The sequence below is a fragment of the Neoarius graeffei genome, chromosome 3 (assembly GCF_027579695.1).
Source record: "Neoarius graeffei isolate fNeoGra1 chromosome 3, fNeoGra1.pri, whole genome shotgun sequence".
NCBI lineage: Eukaryota > Metazoa > Chordata > Actinopteri > Siluriformes > Ariidae > Neoarius > Neoarius graeffei.
Window position 1 is genome coordinate 100,776,810 of NC_083571.1, and position 25,416 is coordinate 100,802,225.

Genomic DNA, 25,416 nt, shown 5'->3' on the forward strand with positions numbered 1-25,416 from the left:
AGTAGAACAGCCAGTGAATTGCAGCGTGTTCTTCCGCTGATGTCACAACATGGCCGCGAGCCACGGACCCGGTTTTCTTGCGCTGTGCAATTAAAAGTTGGATATTTGTGTTAACAACAGCTTCTTCTCACGTAATTATAACAGAAATCTAACATGTTTGCCATGTTGTATAGTTTATTTAAGAAATTGCATAGAGTCATGTTCGTGTCATCAGCCCTTTAAGTAATGAAGTTGTCCACCTCTGGTCCCCAAGTATGAATTTGCTAGGTAACACAAGAGGACTTACGAAAAGCCAGCAGTGATCGCTTCCTGCCCTGCTGGACAGTCACTTTTGCTTCTGAAGGAGGGTGGAGCAGAAGAACCTTGTGCTTGAAACAGTTGCAGTCAAACATGCATTCAACTCTCCGACAGTGGGTAGGCCCTCGGATTTCCCTGTCCAAGCTATCGCATATGCAGCCCAAACGACAGAAAGCCTCAGGACATGCATTCTCATCTTTATGGGGCATGCAGAACCGAGGCCTTTTACGCGGTTTCTGAAGAGATTAAGAATGACAGCTCAGGAAAGAATTCATTTACATGTATTCATGAAGTATAGATTTACGAGCAATTCTTGCCACATGTGGTTAGAAGTATAGCTTACCTGGAAATTAAGCAGAGAAGTAAGAGCAAATTTGGCTCTCGCAGTAGTGATGTGTGTACAAGCTTTACCATGAAAGACCGCCTCTTCCTCCATCTCCTGAAGCATCATGTGGTTTTGGACTTTTACAGGGATCACACTACGCACGTGGCTTCTTGTCTCTGCACTGGAGTTCCATCTCGGCTGAGACTTGGCAGGTTGTTTCTTCGTTACGGGTCTAGAAACAAAGCTCGTGGATCTGCTGGCTTGAACTGTAGGCACTGCGCGTCGACGTGCTTTAAACGAACGCGCGACTTTTCTCTTGTTCTCTTGGGTTCCTTGCAACCCATTTCGAAACCTTGCTGAAGACAAAGGTACAGCAGCACTTGGAGATCTTCGACGTGAAGATTTGCACAGGGTTTTGTCCATCGGTTTGCTGTCCACCTTGTTTGATGAAACAGATCGAGTCTTAAGTAGACTATCCAGAGTGACCACGTAACTGCTGCTCTTCGAAGGGAGCTGGTACGATACTGGCGATGCAGAGCATTTGGAAAATACAGCAACACGATCGCTGATCTGCTGGGCCTCGTTTTCAAGATACGCATCTAGCATTTCACTACAGAATGCGGAACTGTTTTTCAGGCCTATTCAAAAACAGAACATTGTAAATCAAAACTGTTTACCTGACCAGAAACGTACTGCTTTTGACATACTTGTTCATATAGCGAGTCTTTACCTTCAGGTGCACTCTGTACCGTGTTGGTCTTAAATTTATCTCTCCAGCCTTTTATCTTTGTTGGATCGTTTGTCTTTCCAGTCCGTGACACAAAACATTCTAAACAAGAATAAGCACTGTAACTTCTCTGTAATTTTGATATAACTTATCTAAACCGATGGACTGAATAGTAGCAATTACATATTACTCATGATATAATCCACAGAATGTCTCATCTCATCGCTTTATCCTGTTCTACAGGGTCGCAGGCAAGCTGGAGCCTATCCCAGCTGAGTACGGGCAAAAGGCGGGGTACACCCTGGTCATCACAGGGCCGACACAGACACAGACAACCATCCACACTCACATTCACACCTACGGTCAATTTAGAGTCGCCAGTTAACCTAACCTGCATGTCTTTGGACTGTGGGGGAAACCGGAGCACCCGGAGGAAACCCACGCGGACACGGGGAGAACATGCAAACTCCGCACAGAAAGGCCCTCGCCGGCCACGGGGCTCGAACCCGGACCTTCTTGCTGTGAGGCGACAGCGCTAACCACTACACCACCGTGCCGCCCCTCCACAGGAAGTATCAGTAAGTTAATACTTGTAATTCACAAACTGATTTCTTTTTTGCCGACATTAGGGAAAGAAACGCCCCATCTTTTCTTCCTACTGAATGTGTTGGCAAAACGTACCAACATTGTAATTATACTAAAAAGAGAGAGAAACTCTGATAAAATTGTTTGATGGCACAGGGGAAAAAAAAAAAGTTTTACACAACAGATGTCTCCTTCCACAGAAGTCATATGGTAAGAAAAAAAAAAAAAAAGCTCACAGTCGAGCTTGCTGTCTAGAGCCAAAATTAATTGCTCAAAACTTTCAACTCCAGATCTGAATGTTTGCATCCCATGTGTTACACCTTACCTACTGCATGTTTACTGAGACCAAACGTCCTCGTCTTGCCTGATGTCGGGAAAAGTACCGTATTTTCTGGACTATAGAGCGCACCTGTATATAAGCCGCATCCGCTCTATTTTTTAAAAAAAATTAAAAAAAAGATATACAAGCCGCACCGGGCTATAAGCCGCAGATATCTATGTTGAAAAATTAGATATTTACTGCATGTACAGAACGATTTTGTACTGTAAATGTACATGTATGTACCTGAACAGATTCTTTCCGAACAGTGCCTTTTAACACAGCAGCAACTTTGCTGATTAAAACGGAACAGAACCAAGAGAAAATAACCGGTATTTATTTACCTTCATTTCTCCTGTGTTTGAAACCACAAGTCACTTTAATCATCTTCACTGGATTTGAAAATAATTACCAGTTAGTAATTTGTCGTGCGTGTTCTATCTGCTAAAGATCTGCTAATTCTTCTTTGCATTGATTTTTCGTCTATCTTATTTTTGATTCTACTTCCGGTTAGAGCGCCCCTAGCGGTGGAAGAAAAATCCACAGAATAGCCGCACCTTTGTATAAGCCGCATGGTTCAAAACCTAGGAAAAAAGTAGCGGCTTATAGTCCAGAAAATACGGTACTCAAATAAATACACTTAATTTATGGAGTACTTTATTTTCAGATATTTTTATCTAGAGTATTTAGTAATCATAAAGCAAATAATTATTAGATTATACAGGGCGTTTCAAAAAAATTTGATATCATTTCACAATCTAATAACTTTGCCAATTCTCGTTCAATTGACCTCAAATTTTATCAGCATGTGTGGAAAAACAGGTCAAAATTTTATGTTTTTATCATCTTTTTAGGTATAGAAATACCATTCACTGGAAAAGAAAAGGCGTTTTGTGTGTTAGAGTACGCTCGAACAAGACTGCGCAGCGTGCCTTTAAGAGAGAATTCTCTAAAAATGCACTGTTACCAAAAACGTGTTGCAGCGTGTTTGGCAGGAGCTGGACGACAGACTTGATGTGTGCCGCGTCTCAGGTGGTGTGCATATCGAAAATTTGTGAAATCGTTCATGGAATCCACATACCTTTGAATTTCTCAATCAAAATTTGAGGAATAAATCTTATATTGCTCAACATTCAGTTTCATTTGCCTAGACTATGTAGTTTCTGGGATATTTACATCTCAAATAATATCAAATTTTTTGAAACACCGTATTATTATTAAAAAACACAAATGACTGCAACACCATGTCATACAGCGGTGCTTGAAAGTTTGTGAACCCTTTAGAATTTTCTATATATTTCTGCATAAATATGACCTAAAGCGGTGTTTCTCAAACTATGGGCCGTGGACCGGTACCGGTCCGTGAGAAGATTACCGTCGGTCCGCAAGCCTGCCTCTGCACTAGTAGTCAGTATTATAATTTCAAACTACTGGTCACTGTCAATCAGATTACGTAGAAGAGTGACTGGCTGGCTCTGCTCTCAGTGCTTTTGTCACTGTGTGCCACGTAGTGCAAGTCCTGCCCCCCCATTCTAGAATGTTAAGCATTCCCGCCCGCGCGAGGTTGCACACTTGCACTTATTCATTCATTCTGTCCCAAGTCCAGTCATTCGCGCGCACACGCTTTATGAGAGCAATATCATGGCATGTTCAAAGCAAGCTACTCTTGACTCTTTCTTTGGAAAGCGCCCATCTGACATTGCAGATACACAACATGAGCCAGAGGCAAAAAAATATCGCCCATTCACTCGCAATTACGACCCTTCGTATACAAGTGATCGTTGTCCCCCGAAACCAATCTGTGTTATCTGCCAAACCATGCTAAGCAACGAAGCTATGAAGCCATCCAAATTATGCTGGCATTTGGAAACTAAACATTCGCATCTCAAAGATAAATCAGAGGATTTTTTCAGAAGAAAACGTGATTAATTGGCCACCCAAACTAAAGTGTTGAAAAGTAATTTGACCTAGGGCTGTGCGATATATCGAATATACTCGATATATCGCCGAAATTCTGTGTGCGATACATAAAATTATTATATCGTAACTATCGAGTATTTTATGGTCATCTTCCGACTTGCGTTCGTTTCGTGTTTGTTTAAAACCTTTTCCGGTGGTTTTCTCCCTGTCCCTCAGGCAGTAATGTGAGAGGCTGCCTAAGGGTAAAGAAAACAATAACGTCACGCACTCGCCAACCAATCCCGGGAGACATCTCGGTGCTGAAAGGAACTTCCGGGAAGATTTTCTAGTTTCGGTTGTGTTGCCAGATTGGGCGGTTTTAAGTGCGTTTTGGCGGGTTTTGAGCATATTTTGGGCTGGAAAACGTCAGCAGTATCTGGCAACACTGCCGGCGGGAAGATTTCCTGGTTCCGGTTTACAGCGCTGACTCAGTTCGTGCAATCGCTGGTGCTGCATAGGCTACCGTGTAAGCTCTGGCAATTTCAGCGACAAATTAAAAATGGAAGCGGACGAATTGGTTCCTAAAAGAACTAGTAAGGGGTCAGTCATCTGGCATTTTTTTGGATATCGCGAGGAGGACGTGGAACAGCAAATGCCAGTTTGTAAAGTGTGCAAAAAAACCTGTCATCACGAAAGGCAGCAGCCGGAATTACACACATCTGAGAGGCAGAGCCAGAAAACATTCAGTTCAAAAGTGTGCAAAGAGGAAAATTATGTTTTGCAGATCTCTCTCTTCTCTCCCTCAATCTCTCTATTGTGAATGTTCCAGTGGTTCTCAGTAGTCAGGTTAATAGCTTGGAGATCGATTATTTTTAAATAATTTAATGAAAGCGCACTTTTCTTATTTAGGCTAAATGTCTTTCTCAGTGTTGAGCTTGCACTTTATTGATTCGAGCTCTGAGCAGCTCTGTATTGTGTTGCCCCTTTCTTGCAATTTTCAAGATTGTTTTTGCAGTTTGTGCCACATCTTTGTTGAATAAAAATAGCCTTATTTCAATTCAATTGTGATTAATCACGAACATGAAAATTTAAAATGTGTTATTGAAAACCACCTGTAAAGTTAACCAAGAATGTTATTTAATCTGCAGGGATTGTAGTGAAAACAGTAAAGAGTAAAAGTTAGATTTCATGGGGTCCTTTAGAGGAGATTTAAATATATCGAGATATATATCGTATATCGTGAAATGGAGAAAATGTATCGGGATATTCATTTTTTCCCCATATCGCACAGCCCTAATTTGACCGAGAATGAAAAGCTAACAAAGGCATCATACATGATTTCACGCCACATTTCCAAATGTCAGGCACCCTTCACAATTGAGGAGAAGCTAATTATGCTTTCGATTGTTACTGCTTGTAGTGAGGTGTTGGGTCCGGCTGCTGCAGCCAAAGTAAAAGAGATTCCTCTGTCAAATGACACGGTCTGTCGTCGAATTGACGATATGGCGGCAGACAACGAAATGTAAATTTTAGAAAGGGCGAAGTCATCTGACTGGTTTGCCATTCAATTGGATGAGACCACGGATCTCTCTAACTTCTGGCCTACATCAGAGGGCTGGTTTCATGAGGATTTTTTGTTTTGTAAGGTGCTTCCAAGGACCATAACCGCTGGAGAAATATTCCGTATGCTTGATGGGTACATCTCTGGGCATGGGTTGATATGGGGGCGTTGCATCGGTGTCTGCACAGATGGGGGCAGCGGCTATGACCGGCAGGCACAACGGAGTTGTTGCTCGGGTAAAAGCCGTTTCACCATCAGTGCAGGCAACGCACTGTGTTATTCATCGAGAGGTACTTGCCTCTAAACGCCTGTCCACAGAGCTTCATGAAGTTTTAAATCAAGTGGTCAAAATAGTGAACTTCATTAAGGCCAATCTGACAAATTCCCATCTATTTACAGCTCTGTGTGATGAGATGGGTGCAGATCATGTTCACCTGCTCTTGCACTCTGAGGTTCGTTGGCCGTCACGGGGTAAAGTGGTGAACAGAGTGTACGAGTTGAGGCATGAGGTTGAGGCATTCTTTCCAATCACCTGCGAGATCAATCTTGGTTGATAAAGGTAGCTTATCTTTCTGACATCCTGGACCATTTCAATATGCTAAACCTGTCGATCCAAGGCCAAGCGTGTGACATTTTTCAAGCCAATTATAAAATCATGGCTTTCAAAAAGAAGCTCTCAGTCTGGACCAACAGAATTAACAGAGGTGTGTTTGACATGTTTGGCTGTCTGTCGTCTCTGGCTGATGAAGGTGTGGATTTGGGGCAGGTGCCGGCAGTGATCGTGCAACACCTTACCGGAACACTGCGTCATTTTGATTCATACTTCCCCTCAAAATCCCATCTCACGGAAAAGCAATGGGTAAGAGATCCGTTCACCAACCCAGAAACGAGCGCTCTGACACCTGTGGTGCAGGATAAACTTCTGGAGCTTTCGTGCGATGCTGGTCTGCAGTCGAGATTTGGTCGACTTTCTCTGTCTGAATTCTTGCTGTCATGCTGCGATGAATATCCCCAGCTGAGTGAGATGGCAGTGAAAACACTGATGCCTTTCCATTCAACATACCTCTGCGAGACCGCAGTTTCACATTTGACAGCCACAAAGACAAAATACCGAAACAGGCTCAACTAAAAAAAAAATTTCTTGGTTTAATGGTTCTTATGTAATGGTAATAATAGGTTAATAATAATAATAATAATAATAATAATAAATAATTATTATTATGATTATTATGTCAAATTATTGGGCCTACATATCAGTATATTTATGTAATTTGGCAATAATCTCAAAGCCTAAGCACTTCTGTTAGTTTCCCTTGTTTTACAATAGTTTAGGCCTAAGCAATAATAATAATAATAATTAGGCCTACTACTACTCCTACTACTAATAATAATAATGGCATAGCTTTGGACAGTTACTGGTCATTTGGCAGTTTTCTACAATTCTGCCAATGCACTCCTGTTGGGTCTTATTTAGCCAAAATATTGTTATGCTGGCATAAGCCTGCTACTTGTAACAAGTGCTACTAACAAAATAATAATAAAAAAAAAATATATATATATATATATATATATATATATATATATATATATATATATATATAGGGCGGGGGGGGGGGGTCCAGGGGGCGCACAGAGGCGTAGGCCTATGCAGGGCCTTGCAGCACCAAGGCATTACTGGGCCCCAGAGCAAAGAAGTTTGAGAAACCCTGACCTAAAACATCAGATTTTCACACAAGTCCTAAAAGTAGATAAAGAGAACCCAGTTAAACAAATGAGAAAGTTATTATACTTGGTCATTTATTTATTGGGGAAAATGATCCAATATTACACATCTGTGAGTGGCAAAAGTATGTGAACCTGTAGGATTTGCAGTTAATTTGAAGGTGAAATTAAAGTCAGGTGTTTTCAATCAATGGGATGACAATCAGGTGTGAGTGGGCACCCTGTTTTATTTAAAGAACAGGGATCTATCAAAGTCTGATCATCACAACACATGTTTGTGGAAGTGTATCATGGCACGAACAAAGGAGATTTCTGAGGACCTCAGAAAAAGCGTTGTTGATGCTCATCAGGCAGGAAAAGGTTACAAAACCATCTCTAAAGAGTTTGGACTCCACCAATCCACAGTCAGACAGATTGTGTACAAATGGAGGAAATTCAAGACCACTGTTACCCTCCCCAGGAGTGGTCGACCAACAAAGATCACTCCAAGAGCAAGGCATGTAAGTGTCGGTGAGGTCACAAAGGACCCCAGGGTAACTTCTAAGCAACTGAAGGCCTCTCGCACATTGGCTAATGTTCATGTTCATGAGTCCACCATCAGGAGAACACTGAACAACAATGGTGTGCATGGCAGGGTTGCAAGGAGAAAGCCACTGCTCTCCAAAAAGAACATTGCTGCTCATCTGCAGTTTGCTAAAGATCACATGGACAAGCCAGAAGGCTATTGGAAAAATGTTTTGTGGACGGATGAGACCAAAATAGAACTTTTTGGCTTCAATGAGAAGCGTTATGTTTGGAGAAAGGAAAACACTGCATTCCACCATAAGAACCTTGTCCCATCTGTGAAACATGGTGGTGGTAGTATCATGGTTTGGGCCCGTTTTGCTGCATCTGGGCCAGGACGGCTTGCCATCATTGATGGAACAATGAATTCTGAATTATACCAGCGAATTCTAAAGGAAAATGTCAGGACATCTGTCCATGAACTGAATCTCAAGAGAAGGTGGGTCATGCAGCAAGACAACGACCCTAAGCACACAAGTCGTTCTAACAAAGAATGGTTAAAGAAGAATAAAGTTAATGTTTTGGAATGGCCAAGTCAAAGTCCTGACCTTAATCCACTCGAAAAGTTGTGGAAGGACCTGAAGTAGTAGTTCATCTGAGGAGACCCACCAACATCCCAGAGTTGAAGCTGTTCTGTACGGAGGAATGGGCTAAAATCCCTCCAAGCCGGTGTGCAGGACTGATCAACAGTTACCGGAAACGTTTAGTTGCAATTATTGCTGCACAAGGGGGTCACACTAGACACTGAAAGCAAAGGTTCACATACTTTTGACACTCACAGATATGAAACATTGGATCATTTTCCTCAATAAATAAATGATCAAGTATAATATTTTTGTTTCATTTGTTTAACTGGGTTCTTTTTATCTACTTTTAGGACTTGTGTGCAAATCTGATCATGTTTTAGGCCATATTTATGCAGAAATACAGGAAATTCTCAAGGTTTCACAAACTTTCAAGCACCACTCGTGAGAGCATGTAGTGTAGCGGTATCAATTTGGGATTCACACAGTAGCATTGATGTGACAAATTTTTTTCCCCTCCTCATTTATTATACTGTTTAAAATACACTTGCTTGGTCACTGAAATGATATAACCCCTTACCTAGCTTTGCTACTTAGCCTAATAATGATGCATTATTTTTCTGTTATCAAACTGGTACAGAATATTATTCCATTTGTTTTTGTTTTTTTAAATAGTGAGGACTCAATTACTCATCCTGACATGCCTTCAAGTACCCGACTCCAACACTGCCTTTAAAAATTTCATCTCAAAAAGTAACTTATCCTGCATAAACACTGTAAATTAACAATTTACAGTGCAATCTAACATTTTACACACCAGGAGATGATGATGATGATAGGCTCATGGGATTCATTTTATCCAAACCCTTGTGAATAGGTGAGAGAAGAGGTAAGTGCACACCAAGGTACTGCAAGTCTATAGGTAACTTTGGATCCAGAAGGCTCAACTTCATGCCAACTGTAAACATAAACAAATAAATCTTCACTTTTTAGCACACTGACCCAACCATCAACTCTTTATATTAAAACACACATTCTCTACACACCATCTTGTAGGCGTGGGTGAATGACCTGTCTGTGCTTTTGCTCTTTTAGATGAAGGAGTAAAATTTTCTCCAATCTGGCAATTCTTTCCTCCATAGAAAGACTGACATCTATAGCAACACAGAAGAAACGTCAACACACAGACTTGCTTGGTGGATTACATTTTAAGCCTTCCTATAAATAAAGCTCACACCAAATTGCTTACGCAGTTGTAATGAACAGGATTTTACCCCCCCCCCCCCCCCCCCCCCCCCCAAAAAAAAAAATCTTGAAGTCTGTACGTGTCTTCATACCTTCAGCTTCATGATGATCTGGCCGGTCAAGTGGGGGAGGTGGTGGAGGCAGAGATGTTTCACTTACTTTTATGTTGTCAACAGGAATATTTAAGGCTTCCTTTGGAATAAGAAACAAAAGGAACAAACTGTCACCTCAAGAGATTATAGTGAAAACATTCACTTGGTTCAAAAGAAGTCGCAAAGCACGTTATTGAAAATAAAAACACAAAAATTTCATACCTTTGCAACAAAAGATACAAACAACATTCCTTCCACATCTTCAAGGTCTGGTTGCAAAGGAACATTAAGCGGCTCAACTGCAGCAAGAGGGTGTTTTGCGTACTTCACATTAGACCACCATTTAGATTTAGCTTTCCTGCTCCTCCGATAAGGTCTACGACTGAACAGATGGCCTGAATTCTGCTCGCGTACTTGACTACCATTAAGGAAAGGTGGTCTGGGCAGGAAAACAGCAGCAGACTTTCTCTCCTCCCGAGTCTGAGCAGCCACAGATGATTTTGTAGGTGATTCACTGTTTGTGCAGCTTACTTGAGAATTGACAGCATCCTCAGAAACGTCAGGAGGTTTTGGATTTTCAGTGCCGCTGATGAGAGGAACTGGTTCGTCAGTGTTTTGCAAGGGTTCTTCTAAAGTTATACTTGATTCAAAAGCCAAAGTTGCGACATGCTTATCCAGTGCAGGTTCTGCTGGACATTTATTCACGACAGTTTCATTTCCTTTATTTTCTTGGCACAAAGCCACATTATTTTGGCAATTTAAAGTGGCATTTCCCATTTTAGTAGAGATCCCCTCTCCCTCTTTCAGAGATGCTGACTCTGGATGAAGACTTCTTATTCTGAAAGGAAAAAAAAAAAAACATTCAAAGGCAACTGTATAATATAAAGCCATGCTTCTACGCTAGGGCTGTGCGATGTCCCCTTAATTGGCATCGACAATGTTTACAGTGCAAACATCGTGATGGACGATCATATCGTGGGGGGGGGGGGGGGGGGGGGGGGATTTTTAATACCACATTATTAAATATATTATTATTATTATTATTAAAAGTATTAGACACTCATCCGAGGCTTTGGCACGTAAAGAAAAAAAAGCGCTAGGTGATGTGGAATATTTGGCCTTGATAACGGATATGTGGTCCAGCTGCAACATGATGCCCTATATGTCAGCTACCATATATTATGTGGACCGAGAGTGGGCAATGCAGTCCAAATGCCTGCAGACGAGTTTCATGCCAGAAACACATTCAGCGGACAATTTAGAAGACGCATTGCGCGAGACACTTGCCGAATGGAAAATAGAGGAGAAAAAGATCGCCTGTATAACAACGGGGCGAATATTGTCACAGCCATCAGGCAATTGAAATGGCCGTGGTTAAGTTGTTTTGGGCACAATTTGAACCTGGCCATAACCAACTCGCTTGCGCAACAGAGGGCCAGTACAGACCGAGCGTTTGGAGTTTGCCGAGCAGTCAACACTGCGTTTGCGCACAGCTGGCTTCGGAGAAATGAGCTGCGCAAAGCGCAGGTGGAAATGAACCTCCCCGAGCACTCACTGATCACGGCAAGATATTAATCTGCTCTAACAATGAAAGACTAGTATTCAAACTATGAGAAGAAACTACACTTAAGCTATTACTCATTGTTTATTTACACCATATCAATTGAAGATGCGTTTCGGCCTTTAGTGCGCACTTGAACGTGCTAATTTTTCCAATTTATTAGTGTTTGAATTATTGCACCAGCTTTTAAAATCATGATTTAAAATATTATATATATATATATATATATATATATATATATATATATATTTTTTTTTTTTTTTTTTTTTTTTTTTTTTTTTTTTTTTTTACTGTCTTTACATTTATCAGAATCACCTTCATTCTTCCATTTGGTTTGACATTATGGCTTAGAGTGGACCATTTTGTGTCTGAAAGTGGGCCTATTTACCAGATTAAAGTTATTTGACTTCTGCCCAAGTCTGCGCTTCACTGCCGTTTGATAAGGTGCAATATTTCCCGACTGAAGTCGTTAATAGTGGCTATTTGTTTGAACAACATGACAAATTTTACATTAAAAGTATATTGTAGGCTAAAAAATGAAGTCAAAATGTATTATTAGTAGCATACTGTATTTGTGTAACCACATGTTATGTTCACTAGCACGTCCCTGCACCATAGCCTACGTGAACAAGCGGTAATAGGATATTACTTTATAATGATTCATATAATTATGTATTTATAATTATATAATATATTTATATATTAAACAAAACTAACAAAACTAACAAAAAACTAACTTTTTAGGTTAAATAGGCCCAGATGATACCGTATATGCATGATTATGACAGGAGGGGGCGTGGTATCACGATGGTGGCTCTCCATCGTGATGGATGACCACCATCGTCGACGGACGATGGCATCGTCTATCGGCACAGCCCTATTCTATGCAAGAATTAAATGACAATTTATAAGCCAAGAGCTCAAATTTATCCCAAAACTAAAGGGAAAATCCCAAAAGCATATTTCAAAATAGTCAGTCACAAATTCGCTAACAGTTCTCAACTATGATTTAAAAAAATAAAAATAAAAAAATAAAAATACACTACCTGTCATCTTGAATACAGGTTGAGGATGTGCTCTTTTCTGCACCCTCTTTCCATTTTTCACCCAGATTCCGGGCCAAACGTAGAAGAGGAGATTTAAAGCGTTTACCAACAGAAGAGCAGAGCCTGAGTTTGTCTTGCAGCAGATGAATGCTCCGAGCGTCTTCTCTGAAGGCCATTGCAAAAGGGTTACAGTCAATTTTAAGCTGAGTGATCTGGGGGTTCTGGTAGCTGGTGACCGCATAAAACTCTGTTTGGGGGAAGCTGAAAGTCTTAACGTTTGGATTATCAAGTGCAATAGTCCCTTCTGAATCTGGATCCACGGGAACAACATGCAGTCGTGGTTGGTAGCGGTGCATTGAATGCAAAAGCACACAGCCTTCTTGGTCCGTGGAATCGTTGGTTAGTTTCACCTTGTAAAAGGACACCAGGCTATCCATCCACTGCTGGCCCAGGGCTGGGGACTCTGGGTGAACACACATCTGTCCCAGCACATGTGGCTCATCCACGGCAACAGGCTCCCACGTCTTTCCGTTCCATTTGTGGGTAAAATCATCTAAAGGCATGATATCCATAACCAGAAAGTACTTCTTTTGCAGCTCCAATCCACTCAGTTTAAAGCGGCAGCATGGGAACATGCGCCGGCCTTGCTTTGTGAGGATCATCTCTGTGCCCAAGCTGTGAAACCGACTCCAAACCGATTCATTCTCCAGAGTAACTTTAATGTCACTGATTGGGTGACTTTTCTGGGTAGAGCTTTTAGTAAGTGTAATAGGGGACAATCTAGCTTGCTGGTCTGCCTGATTGTTGCCACACTCGTCAATTTTGCCTGGTTTCAAATCCACAAACACTGAGTGTGAAGAGGGGACTAGACAAGACTTTTCCTTCAATATGTTCTTTTCCAGTGTCAACTCGGTTCCATCATCCTCCATGCTGCAAGCAATATTTGGCCACGGTCAAGCTTGTAAAAGGCAGTCTGATTCTCATACCCTGGAGTCAGACTGTCTGCTGGGCATCCTATTGAACAGAAATGCATTAAAAAATAAATAAAAACAGAATGACTGAGATAAGGCTTAACAAACAAAACCAAACCACTCGTATCAAACTATGTCTAAAATCAATACCGGTCACCTGGCATAGGGGTCTACAGTGGCATGCAAAAGTTTGGGCACCCTTACTGAAAATCTCTGTTACGGGCAATTCCATGTAAATGTCAACCTCACCATGCAAAAATAAAGCAACATGTAATACATCAAAACCACTCCCAGAGATATCACCTAGGCCTGTATTTTATAGATGTGAATAAGTTGAACCAATTTGTAACCAACCTAATATGTCACTGTCAGTCTTTCTTTCTTATAATGTAAAACCCAAGCTAAAATCAACTTTGATCATGTACAATTCTATATTATTGCCACAAGCCACAGAAATGTATGCTAAAATCCACAAAACAGCAAAACAATAGCCATCCTAAATATTATTTAAGAACTTTGATAGTTTTAGCTGATATTTAGAGAGTTTTTCAAAGGGTTATGGTGGTTAAATTGCTGATTTTCTAAACATATGCCATGTCTATTTCAGACGCGTCACATCCATAACGGAATTTCGTCACATCCATAACGCTGACTTTTCCTTCCGAAACTCTGCATGAAATACAAAATATTTTAAACAAAGATTTTTTAATATTCACCTTGGACCCCTCTATCAAATGGATATCTCCATTTCGACATTAGGTTTACAATTTCACAGAGTTTGATAAAAATGTACAGTCACCCAAGAAAAGTGATACTTTTTCTGTCACATCCATAACGCACCTTTTATTGGCATTTTCTGGCATGCCCTAGATGTACTATGGGAATTGTTCTTGTTCTATCACTTCTCCAGTATGGTACAGCCTTAAAATATGCAACACCTGTTTAAATACTGGGAGACAATAAAACATGCACTGGGTCATTTGTTGCCATTTTGAGTTCAAGTGTCACGTTCATAACGCTGGAATTGCTCTTACTGTGAATAGTTAAGTGAGCAGAAGATGACCTGATCACCAAAAGGCATAAAGGTAAAGACGACATTTCTTTTCAGCGTTTTCTGCAAGATTTGGGTATTATTTTTGTTTTGTACAATTGGAGAGTGAAAAAAAAGAAAAGGAACACCATGCGAAAGTTGGGCACCCCAATACATTTGAGTTCTCAGGTAACTTTTACCAAGGTTCCCGACCTTAATTAGCTTATTGAGCTGTGGCTTGTTCAAATTCTTCGTTAGGAAAGGTCAGATGATGCAGATTTCAAAGCTGTATAAATTCTCTGACTCCTCAAACTTGTCCCTAAAATCAACAGCCATGGGCTCCTCTAAGCAACTCCCTCGCATTCTGAATAATAAAATAATTGATGCTCACAAAGCAGGAGAAGGCTACAAGAACGTAGCCAAGTGTTTTCAGGTAGCTGTTTCGTCAGATTGTAATGTTATTAAGAAATGGCAGTTAACAGAAACAGTGGAGATCAAGGTGAGGTCTGGAAGATGAAGAAAACTTTCTGAAAGAACTGCTCGTTGGATTGCTAGAAAGGCAAATAAAAACCCCTGTTTGACTGCAAAAGACCTTCAGAAAGGTTTAGCAGACCCTGGAGTGGTGGTGCACTGTTCTACTATGTAGCGACACCTGAACAAATATGACTTTCATGGAAGAGTCATCAGAAGAATATCGTTCCTGCGTCCTAGCCACAAAATTCAGCGTCTGAAGTTTGCAAATGAACATCTAAATAAGCCTGATGCATTTTGGAAGCAAGTCCTGTGGACTGATGAAATCAAAATAGAACTTTTTGGCTACAATGTGCAAAGGTATGTTTGGAGAAAAAAGGGTGCCAAATTCCAGGAAAAGAACACCTCTCCAACTCTGAAGCATGGTGTGGATCGATCATGCTTTGGGGTTGTGTTGCAGCCAGTGGCACAGGGCACATTTCATTGGTCGAGGGAAGCATGGATTCGAATAAATACCAGCAAATTCTGGAAGCAAACATCACACCATCTGTAAAAAAGTTGAAGTTAAAAAAAGGGTGGGTCCTACAATAAGACGATGATCCAAAACGCACCTCAAAATCTACAACGGAATACCTCAAGAGGCACAAGCTGAAGGTTTTGCCCTGGCCCTCACAGTCCCCTGACCTAAACATCATTCAAAATCTGTGGATAGATCTCAAAACAGCAGTGCATGCAAGACAGCCCAGGAAACTTGTAGAACTGGAAGCCTTTTGCAAGGACGAATGTATGAAAATTGATACTTGCCAAAGGAGGTGTTACTAGGTACTAACCATGCAGGGTGCCCAAACTTTTGCTTCGGGCTTTTTTTTTCCTCTTTTGTCATTCTGAAAATGTAAAAGATGAACATAAATTGTTTTTGCTTAAAATATAAAGGGAATGAGTCATCTTTAACTTTATGCCTTTTGGAGATCATTTCATCTTCAACTTGCTTAAATGTTCACAATAACAGCAATTTTGACCAGGGGTGCCCAAACTTTTGCATACCACTGTATATCCAAACAGGTAGGCTGCCGTCACGTAATATTTAAAAGGTTCTGACTTGTGAAAATTGCTGAAATAAGTGAGCAGCAAGATCACGTGACTACCATGGGGCGTGTTTGACCTACTTTTAACTAAAACAAGTCGGCTTGGGCAAACATGGCAGACTCCGCTCTCCCACGAGCTAAAGCTTAAAGCTAGATAAGGAGCAGAGCTACGAATAGAATACTCAGAGCTCACGGAAAAGAAAAGGAAAGCCTGCCTTGTGAGTACAACTGCAAGACAGAGCAAGTTGAGATGACGTGTCATTTTTCTGGATGGATAACTATAGTGGTGCTTGAAAGTTTGTGAACCCTTTAGAATGTTCTATATTTCTGCATAAATATGACCTAAAACATCATCAGATTTGCACACAAGTCCTAAAAGTAGATAAAGAGAGCCCAGTTAAACAAATGAGACAAAAATATTATACTCGGTCATTTATTTATTGAGGAAAATGATCCAATATTACATATCTGTGAGTGGCAAAAGTATGTGAACCTTTGCTTTCAGTATCTGGTGTGACCCCCTTGTGCAGCAATAACTGCAACTAAACGTTTCCAGTAACTGTTGATCAGTCCTGCACACCAGCTTGGAGGAATTTTAGCCCGTTCCTCCATACAGAACAGCTTCAACTCTGGGATGTTGGTGGGTTTCCTCACATGAACTGCTTGCTTCAGGTCCTTCCACAACATTTCCATTGGATTAAGGTCAGGACTTTGACTTGGCCATTCCAAAACATTAACTTTATTCTTCTTTAACCATTCTTTGGTAGACCGACTTGTGTGCTTAGGGTCGTTGTCTTGCTGCATGACCTACCTTCTCGAGATTCAGTTCATGGACAGATGTCCTGACATTTTCCTTTAGAATTTACCGGTATAATTCAGAATTCATTGTTCCATCAATGATGGCAAGCCGTCCTGGCCCAGATGCAGCAAAACAGGCCCAAACCACAATACTACCACCACCATGTTTCACAGATGGGATAAGGTTCTTATGCTGGAATGCAGTGTTTTCCTTTCTCCAAACATCTCATCTCATTATCTCTAGCCGCTTTATCCTGTTCTACAGGGTCGCAGGCAAGCTGGAGCCTATCCCAGCTGACTACGGGCGAAAGGCGGGGTACACCCTGGACGAGTCGCCAGGTCATCACAGGGCTGACACATAGACACAGACAACCATTCACACTCACATTCACACCTACGGTCAATTTAGAGTCACCAGTTAACCTAACCTGCATGTCTTTGGACTGTGGGGGAAACCGGAGCACCCGGAGGAAACCCACGCAGACACAGGGAGAACATGAAAACTCCGCACAGAAAGGCCCTCGCCGGCCACGGGGCTCGAACCCGGACCTTCTTGCTGTGAGGCGACAGCGCTAACCACTACACCACCGTGCCACCTTTCTCCAAACATAACGCTTCTCATTTACACCAAAAAGTTCCATTTTAGTCTCATCCGTTCACAAAAACATTTTTCCAATAGCCTTCTGGCTTGTCCACGTGATCTTTAGCAAACTGCAGATGAGCAGCAATGTTCTTTTTGGAGAGCAGTGGCTTTCTCCTTGCAACCCTGCCATGCACACCATTGTTGTTCAGTGTTCTCCTGATGGTGGACTCATGAACATTAACATTAGCCAATGTGAGAGAGGCCTTCAGTTACTTAGAAGTTACTCTGGGGTCCTTTGTGACCTCGCCGACGATTACACGCCTTGCTCTTGGAGTGATCTTTGTTGGTCGACCACTCCCGGGGAGGGTAACAATGGTCTTGAATTTCCTCCATTTGTACACAATCTGTCTGACTGTGGATTGGTGGAGTCCAAACTCTTTAGAGATGGTTTTGTGGCCTTTTCCAGCCTGATGAGCATCAACAATGCTTTTTCTGAGGTCTTCAGAAATCTCCTTTGTTCGTGCCATGATACACTTCCACAAACATGTGTTGTGAAGATCAGACTTTGATAGATCCCTGTTCTTTAAATAAAACCGGGTGCCCACTCACACCTGATTGTCATCCCATTGATTGAAAACACCTGACTCTAATTTCACCTTCAAATTAACTGCTAATCCAAGATGGCCGAGTGTGAACAACACAAGGCTCAGTGTCTCTCCAGATTTTGCGAATTAACAGTGTTTTATCTGCTCCTTACTGGACTGTTCATTGAGTACGGCATTGCTTTAACATCTTACGGCAGACAGGAGCTCTTGGACATTGGATCACGAAATTCTGACAGTTTTATCGCCAATCTTCAACTCATCCTGGAGGTCTCCAGAACACCGGAGGCTGCTCACTCTTTCCAGCCAGGCAGAAGTGCTTGCAGACAGCATCCGGACCGTAAACAAAGGTGGGGTAAGCAAGGGGGGCTGTGAGCTAACGGCTACAGCACAATCAGGTGTACCAATTACTGTTAGTATCGATTATCTGTATCCTACATCATATGAGTTTGCTTGTCCATCATGAAGAGTAATGGAAATTATGTAACTATGTTGGATCTAAAATCCCTGAAAAAATTGTGGAAATCGATCAATCGAGTCCAAAGTTATGACTAATTATGTGATCCAAATTTATCATAAATTTGATACAGTGGGGCAAAAAAGTATTTAATCAGTCACCAATTGTGCAAGTTCTCCCACTTAAAAAAGATGAGAGAGGCCTGTAATTTTCATCATCTCAACTATGAGACACAAAATAAGAAAAAAAAAAAATCCAGAAAATCACACTGTCTGATTTTTAAAGAATTTATTTGCAAATTATGGTGGAAAATAAGTATTTGGTCAATCACAAAAGTTCATCTCAATACTTTGTTATATACCCTTTGTTGGCAATGACAGAGGTCAAACGTTTTCTGTAAGTCTTCACAAGGTTTTCACACACTGTTGCTGGTAGTTTGGCCCATTCCTCCATGCAGATCTCCTCTAGAGCAGTGATGTTTTGGGGCTGTCGCTGGGCAACACGGACTTTCAACTCCCTCCAAAGATTTTCTATGGGGATGAGATCTGGAGACTGGCTAGGCCACTCCAGGACCTTGAAATGCTTCTTACGAAGCCACTCCTTCGCTGCCCGGGCGGTGTGTTTGGGATCATTGTCATGCTGAAAGACCCAGCCACGTTTCATCTTCAATGCCTTTGCTGATGGAAGGAGGTTTTCACTCAAAATCTCACGATACATGGCCCCATTCATTCTTTCCTTTACACGGATCAGTCGTCCTGGTCCCTTTGCAGAAAAACAGCCCCAAAGCATGATGTTTCCACCCCCATGCTTCACAGTAGGTATGGTGTTCTTTGGATGCAACTCAGCATTCTTTCTCCTCCAAACATGACAAGTTGAGTTTTTACCAAAAAGTTCTATTTTGGTTTCATCTGACCATATGACATTCTCCCAATCCTCTTCTGGATCATCCAAATGCTCTCTAGCAAACTTCAGACGGGCCTGGACATGTACTGGTTTAAGCAGGGGGACATGTCTGGCACTGCAGGATTTGAGTCCCTGGCGGCGTAGTGTGTTACTGATGGTAGCCTTTGTTACTTTGGTCCCAGCTCTCTGCAGGTCATTCACTAGGTCCCCCCGTGTGGTTCTGGGATTTTTGCTCACCGTTCTTGTGATCATTTTGACCCCACGGGGTGAGATCTTGCGTGGAGCCCCAGATTGAGGGAGATCATCAGTGGTCTTATATGTCTTCCATTTTCTAATAATTGCTCCCACAGTTGATTTCTTCACACCAAGCTGCTTACCTATTCCAGATTCAGTCTTCCCAGCCTGGTGCAGGTCTACAAATTTTGTTTCTGGTGTCCTTTGACAGCTCTTTGGTCTTGGCCATAGTGGAGTTTGGAGTGTGACTGTTTGAGGTTGTGAACAGGTGTCTTTTATACTGAGAGCGAGTTCAAACAGGTGCCATTAATACAGGTAACGAGTGGAGGACAGAGGAGCCTCTTAAAGAAGTTGTTACAGGTCTGTGAGAGCCAGAAATCTTGCTTGTTTGTCGGTGACCAAATACTTCTTTTACCAAGGAATTTACCAATTAATTCATTAAAAATCCTACAATATGATTTCCTGGATTCTTTCCCCCCATTCTGTCTCTCATAGTTGAAGTGTACCTATGATGAAAATTACAGGCCTCTCTCATCTTTTTAAGTGGGAGAACTTGCACAATTGGTGGCTGACTAAATACTTTTTTGCCCCACTGTATAATGATGTTGCACTTGCTATTTATTGATATTTTAAATGTAAAAAATGTTTAACTGAATTGCAAATATTAGTAAAATTCATGTTTTTTTTCTTTTATCACTTATCACTTTCTTTCATCACTGGGCGGCACGGTCGCGTAGTGGTTAGCACGGTCGCCTCACAGCAAGAAGGTTCCGGGTTGGAACCCAGCAGCTGGCGAGGGCCTTTCTGTGTGGAGTTTGCATGTTCTCCCCGTGTCTGCGTGGGTTTCCCTCGGGTGCTCCAGTTTCCCCCCACAATCCAAAGACATGCAGTTAGGTTGACGTGGGGCGGCCTTGGGCTGAGGTGCCCTTGAGCAAGGTACCTGACCCCTGACTGCTCCCTGGGCGCTCTGGTGTGGCTGCCCACTGCTCTGGGTATGTGCAGTGTGTTCACTGCTTCAGATGGGTTAAATGCAGAGGATGAATTTCACTGTGCTTGAAGTGTGCATGTGACGAATAAAGATTTCTTCTTATTATTTTTTTCATGTTCGTTGAGTAAATGTGTCACACAGTATTTTATATAAAAAAATTTAAAAATGAAATCATGCGTCGAGCGTCATTTTGCGTGATTATATATTTTCTGACAGAACTACTATTTCTAAAAGACTAAAGTGTAAGATACATCAGCAAAATGTAATTTATAAGCAAGCATATGATGTCTCTTGTGTGTGAAATCAGTAGTTATCCGATTGTTTACAAATACTAGGTCTTGTCACCTGATCCTGAACCCATGTAATTTTGAAATCTGTAGTGTCCGTAGGCCTGGTACTAAATCATAGAATGGATGCCATGCTTGATAATTATTGACATGTTGCTATTTGCTGTTGGATACTTTTATCAAACAATCACTCAACATAAATTGGATTAATACATACAGTGATGGGTGGCACGGTGGTGTAGTGGTTAGCGCTGTCGCATCACAGCAAGAAGGTCCGGGTTCGAGCCCTGTGGCCGGCGAGGGCCTTTCTGTGCGGAGTTTGCATGTTCTCCCCGTGCAGCGCTCGAAACTAACGGTGTCCCGATGTCCCGGGGACCATAAAAAATGTCATCGGGACACAAAATTATCATATCTGGGACAATCCCGGGACAATGGAAAAAAAATAGATCTAGAAAAAAAAGTTCTACATTAATATTATTTACAAAGCCGTAACACATACGTAGACATTCACCTAATTTGTCAATTTTAATTTTAAAACGTTAACAGCGAAAAATACATAGTAGCTACACTTTCGATGCACCTGCATCCGTAGGCTACAGAGCAGCGCATTCTGTTCTAGAATCTTCGGCCGGAGTCCGCATTATATGGACTTGGAATGGAATTGCTACCGCACACGCTGCGCCGACTCTTGCCAGAACAAAAATGCTTAAGTGGTTGAAGCGGACCGACCGCGGGGAAGAAACTGAAAGCCCAGACATAACGTCTCCGGGACCTTCAGGATCCAAAGTGTCCTCGCCTGGTCTGCAGGCAACGCTAGCAACTGAATGAACTTAATGAACACTGTTAGACACGTTATAAAATACAACAGGAATGATGTGGATGATATTGACGGAAGATACCGTTCAACAGAATAAGTGAGTTTTCTTGGTGTCTTTCTAGTTCAGAAAGTTTAGTCAGTCAGTAGCACAACTAGGCTCGGACCTGCACTATGCTGATGTTGCTAACATTTGCACCCGGCAGCGAAAGTTCATAAAAATGGATAACGGAAAGTTCATAAAAATGGATAACGGAAAGTTCATAAAAATGGATAACGGAAAGTTCATAAAAATGGATAACAGTAATGGTGAAAATTATAAGTTGGCCTTATAAGTGCCAACAGATGTTCAAGGTATAAGTAGATGAAATGAACATAAAAGGGGTCTTATTTTCAACTAAAGTGTACTGCAGATGTAGGGAGTTGAAACATTTTCTGAATGAGCTAGTTCTCATCTCATCTCATCTCATTATCTCTAGCCGCTTTATCCTTCTACAGGGTCGCAGGCAAGCTGGAGCCTATCCCAGCTGACTACGGGCGAAAGGCGGGGTACACCCTGGACAAGTCGCCAGGTCATCACAGGGCTGACACATAAAATTGCATAGTTACAAATATAATAGTAACTTCATATGATAATATTAACCACTGGTTATTTCAGAGAGGAAAAAAATGGGCACACTATTGCTTCCATTCGGGACAATACAACACAGAATTCGGGACCACTGGGGGACACAAAGAAAAAAAGTTAATTTCGAGCCCTATCCCCGTGGGTTTCCTCCGGGTGCTCCGGTTTCCCGCACAGTCCAAAGACATGCAGGTTAGGTTAACTGGTGACTCTAAATTGACCGTAGGTGTGAATGTGAGTGTGAATGGTTGTCTGTGTCTGTGTGTCAGCCCTGTGATGGCCTGGCGACTTGTCCAGGGTGTACCCCGCCTTTCGCCCGTAGTCAGCTGGGATAGGCTCCAGCTTGCCTGCGACCCTGTAGAAGGATAAAGGGGGGTGTTGGGGTTGGGGGGGATGGACGGACAACAATGTAGGTCTGAATAAGAAAAAAAAAAAATCTTTCAGTACCACATTCCCAATATATTTGGCAGCAAAAATAATCACTTTACTTCTTGAAACTGCTTAATCAAATTTTGACCATTTTTGCAACACAATGCGTACGCCTGATTGTGCTGTAGCCGTAAGCTAAGGCTAACACCGCATCGGCTCCCTTTACCCAGCATTCTCCTTGTTAATGTATGGTCTCTGGCAAACAAAATGGATGAACTACGACTCTGCATCACCAACAATAAACGGATTATGGACTCCAACGTCATGATCTTTACAGAGACATGGCTAAACAGCAGTTTTCCGGACAGTGCTATTGGGTTAGCAGGATGCCACACTCACCATGCAGATAGGACTGTAGATGGCTCCAGCAAAACCAGAGGCGGAGGTTTGTGCATTTATATAAATAGAGCTTGGTGTACAAACTCGGTTATCACCAAGAGACACTGCTCACCTAACGTGAAGTTTCTCATGGTTAAATGTAAACCTTTTTATCACCCATGAAAACTCACATCAGTTATAGTTACTGCTGTATATACGCACCGCCAGATGCTAATGCTAAGCTTGCAATGGGAGAATTGCATGCAGCCATTAGCAAACAGCAGGAAATGCACCCAGAGGCTGCCTTTATTTTTACGGGTGACTTTAAATCATTCCAACTTGAAGACAGTACTTCCCAGACTGCATCAACATGTTACCTGCCAGACAAGAGGAAATAAGACACTGGACCATGTTTACTCCAACATAGCTGGAGCTTACAAAGTTACACCCCTCACCCATATAGGACAGTCAGATCACCTTTCTCCGTTTCTCACCCCCAAGTCCTCACCACTCATCCAACGTGTGAAACCCATAGTGAAGACAAAAGTGTGGCCAGAGGGGACAGACTCTGTGCTGCAGGGCCAATTCAAAACACAGATTGGATTATGTTTGCCATTCAAGCAACCTGTCACTCCCACACAGACACTGAGAGCTACGCTTCCTCTGTACTAGACTACATCTCCACCACCATCGACAGCATCACCACCCAGAAATTGATCACCTTGTACCCAAATCAGAAACCCTGGATGAACAGAGATGTCCGTCTACTGCTGAAAGCCTGCAACACTGCCTTCAGATCAGGAGATGTACAAGCCTACAGTACAGCCAGAGCTGACCTGAAGCGTGGCATCAAGAAGGCCAAGCACTGCTACAAACAGAAGGTTGAGGAGCATTTCTCCAACTCCAACCCCCGATGTATGTGGCAAGGCATTCAGGTCATCAGCAACTACAAGTCCAACAACCCTTCCTTCCCATCCTCTGATATCTCCTTTCTCAACGAGCTCAACAATTTCTATGCTCGGTTTGAGAAGGACAACCAGGAGTCTGCATCCAGGACAAAGCTGACTACAGACCACGAACCCCTAACACTCTCCCCCACTGATGTCAAAGCAGTGCTGAGCAGGATCAATCCACATAAAGCTGTAGGCCCTGATGGCACCCCCGGACGTGTGCTCAGAGCATGTGCTGGAGAGGGTCCTGACGGACTTATTCAACACGTCTTTGGCCCATGCTGTTGTTCCGACCTGCTTCAAGACCACCTCCATCGTGCCAGTATCAAAACACTCCACTCCAGCATGTCTCAACGACTACCGTCCAGTAGCACTCACCCCCATCATTACAAAGTGTTTAGAGCAGCTGGTCCTAGCACATCTCAAATCCTGTCTTCCCCCCACCAATTTGCCTACTGCAAGAACAGGAGCACAGAAGATGCAGTCTCCATAGCACTGCACTCTGTCCTCTCGCACCTGGATAATGGCAACACATACGCCAGAATGCTGTTCATAGACTTCAGTTCAGCATTTAACACTCATCCCCTCTAAGCTTATCACCAAACTCTCAGATCTGGGCATCAGTGCTCTCATCTGCAACTGGTTGTTGGATTTTCTAACCAACAGGCCCCAACATGTTCGTTGAGACCATCACTGCTCCTCCACCCTCATCCTAAACACCGGCATACCACAAGGCTGTGTGATGAGCCTGTTCCTCTACTCCCTTTTTACTCATGACTGCAGACCTGTACATTACACGAACACCATCAAGTTTGCAGATGACACCGCAGTGATGAGCCTCATTAAGGACAATGAGTCAGCCTACAGGGAGGAGGTGGACCACCTAGCTGCGAGGTGCAGCGAGAACAACCTGCTGCTCAACACCAATAAGACCAAGAAGTTCATCGTGGACTTCAGGAGGAATGCTGACACACCCATCCACATCAATGGTGCAGCAGTGGAGCGTGTGACCAGCTTCAAATTCCTGGGGATCACCTGGACAACCAACTGCTCCAACTTAGAAGAAGAAGAAGAAACCTTTATTTGTCACATGCACACTCTCAAGCACAATGAAATTCATCCTCTGCATTTAACCCATCTGAAGCAGTGAACACACGTGCACGCGCACACTCTGAGCAGTGGGCAGCCACACCAGAACGCCCGGGGAGCAGTCAGAGGTCAGGTACCTTGCTCAAGGGCACCTCAGCCCAAGGCTGCCCCATGTCAACCTGTCTTTGGGATTGTGGGGGAAACCAGAGCACCCAGAGGAAACCCACGCAGACACGGGGAGAACATGCAAACTCCACACAGAAAGGCCCTCGCCGGCCGCTGGGTTCGAACCTGGAACCTTCTTGCTGTGACCGT

General features: G+C 42.5%; 1 protein-coding gene across 4 annotated transcripts in view; it reads right to left on the reverse strand.

The window, feature by feature from the left end:
* The window catches only part of magl (MAX dimerization protein MGA-like), a 124,657-nt gene that overhangs the window by 75,400 nt on the left and 23,841 nt on the right, over window positions 1-25,416 (reverse strand). For all 4 annotated transcript variants that reach the window (XM_060917773.1, XM_060917774.1, XM_060917775.1 and 1 more), the window contains exons 2-9: window positions 12,468-13,481; window positions 10,083-10,698; window positions 9,861-9,960; window positions 9,570-9,677; window positions 9,341-9,481; window positions 1,353-1,451; window positions 641-1,260; window positions 287-533 (exon numbers count right to left, since the gene is read on the reverse strand). In XM_060917773.1, the coding sequence (XP_060773756.1) occupies window positions 287-533; window positions 641-1,260; window positions 1,353-1,451; window positions 9,341-9,481; window positions 9,570-9,677; window positions 9,861-9,960; window positions 10,083-10,698; window positions 12,468-13,396 (2,860 nt within the window). In that variant the 5' untranslated portion in view covers window positions 13,397-13,481. The remainder of the gene's footprint in view (window positions 1-286; window positions 534-640; window positions 1,261-1,352; window positions 1,452-9,340; window positions 9,482-9,569; window positions 9,678-9,860; window positions 9,961-10,082; window positions 10,699-12,467; window positions 13,482-25,416) is intronic.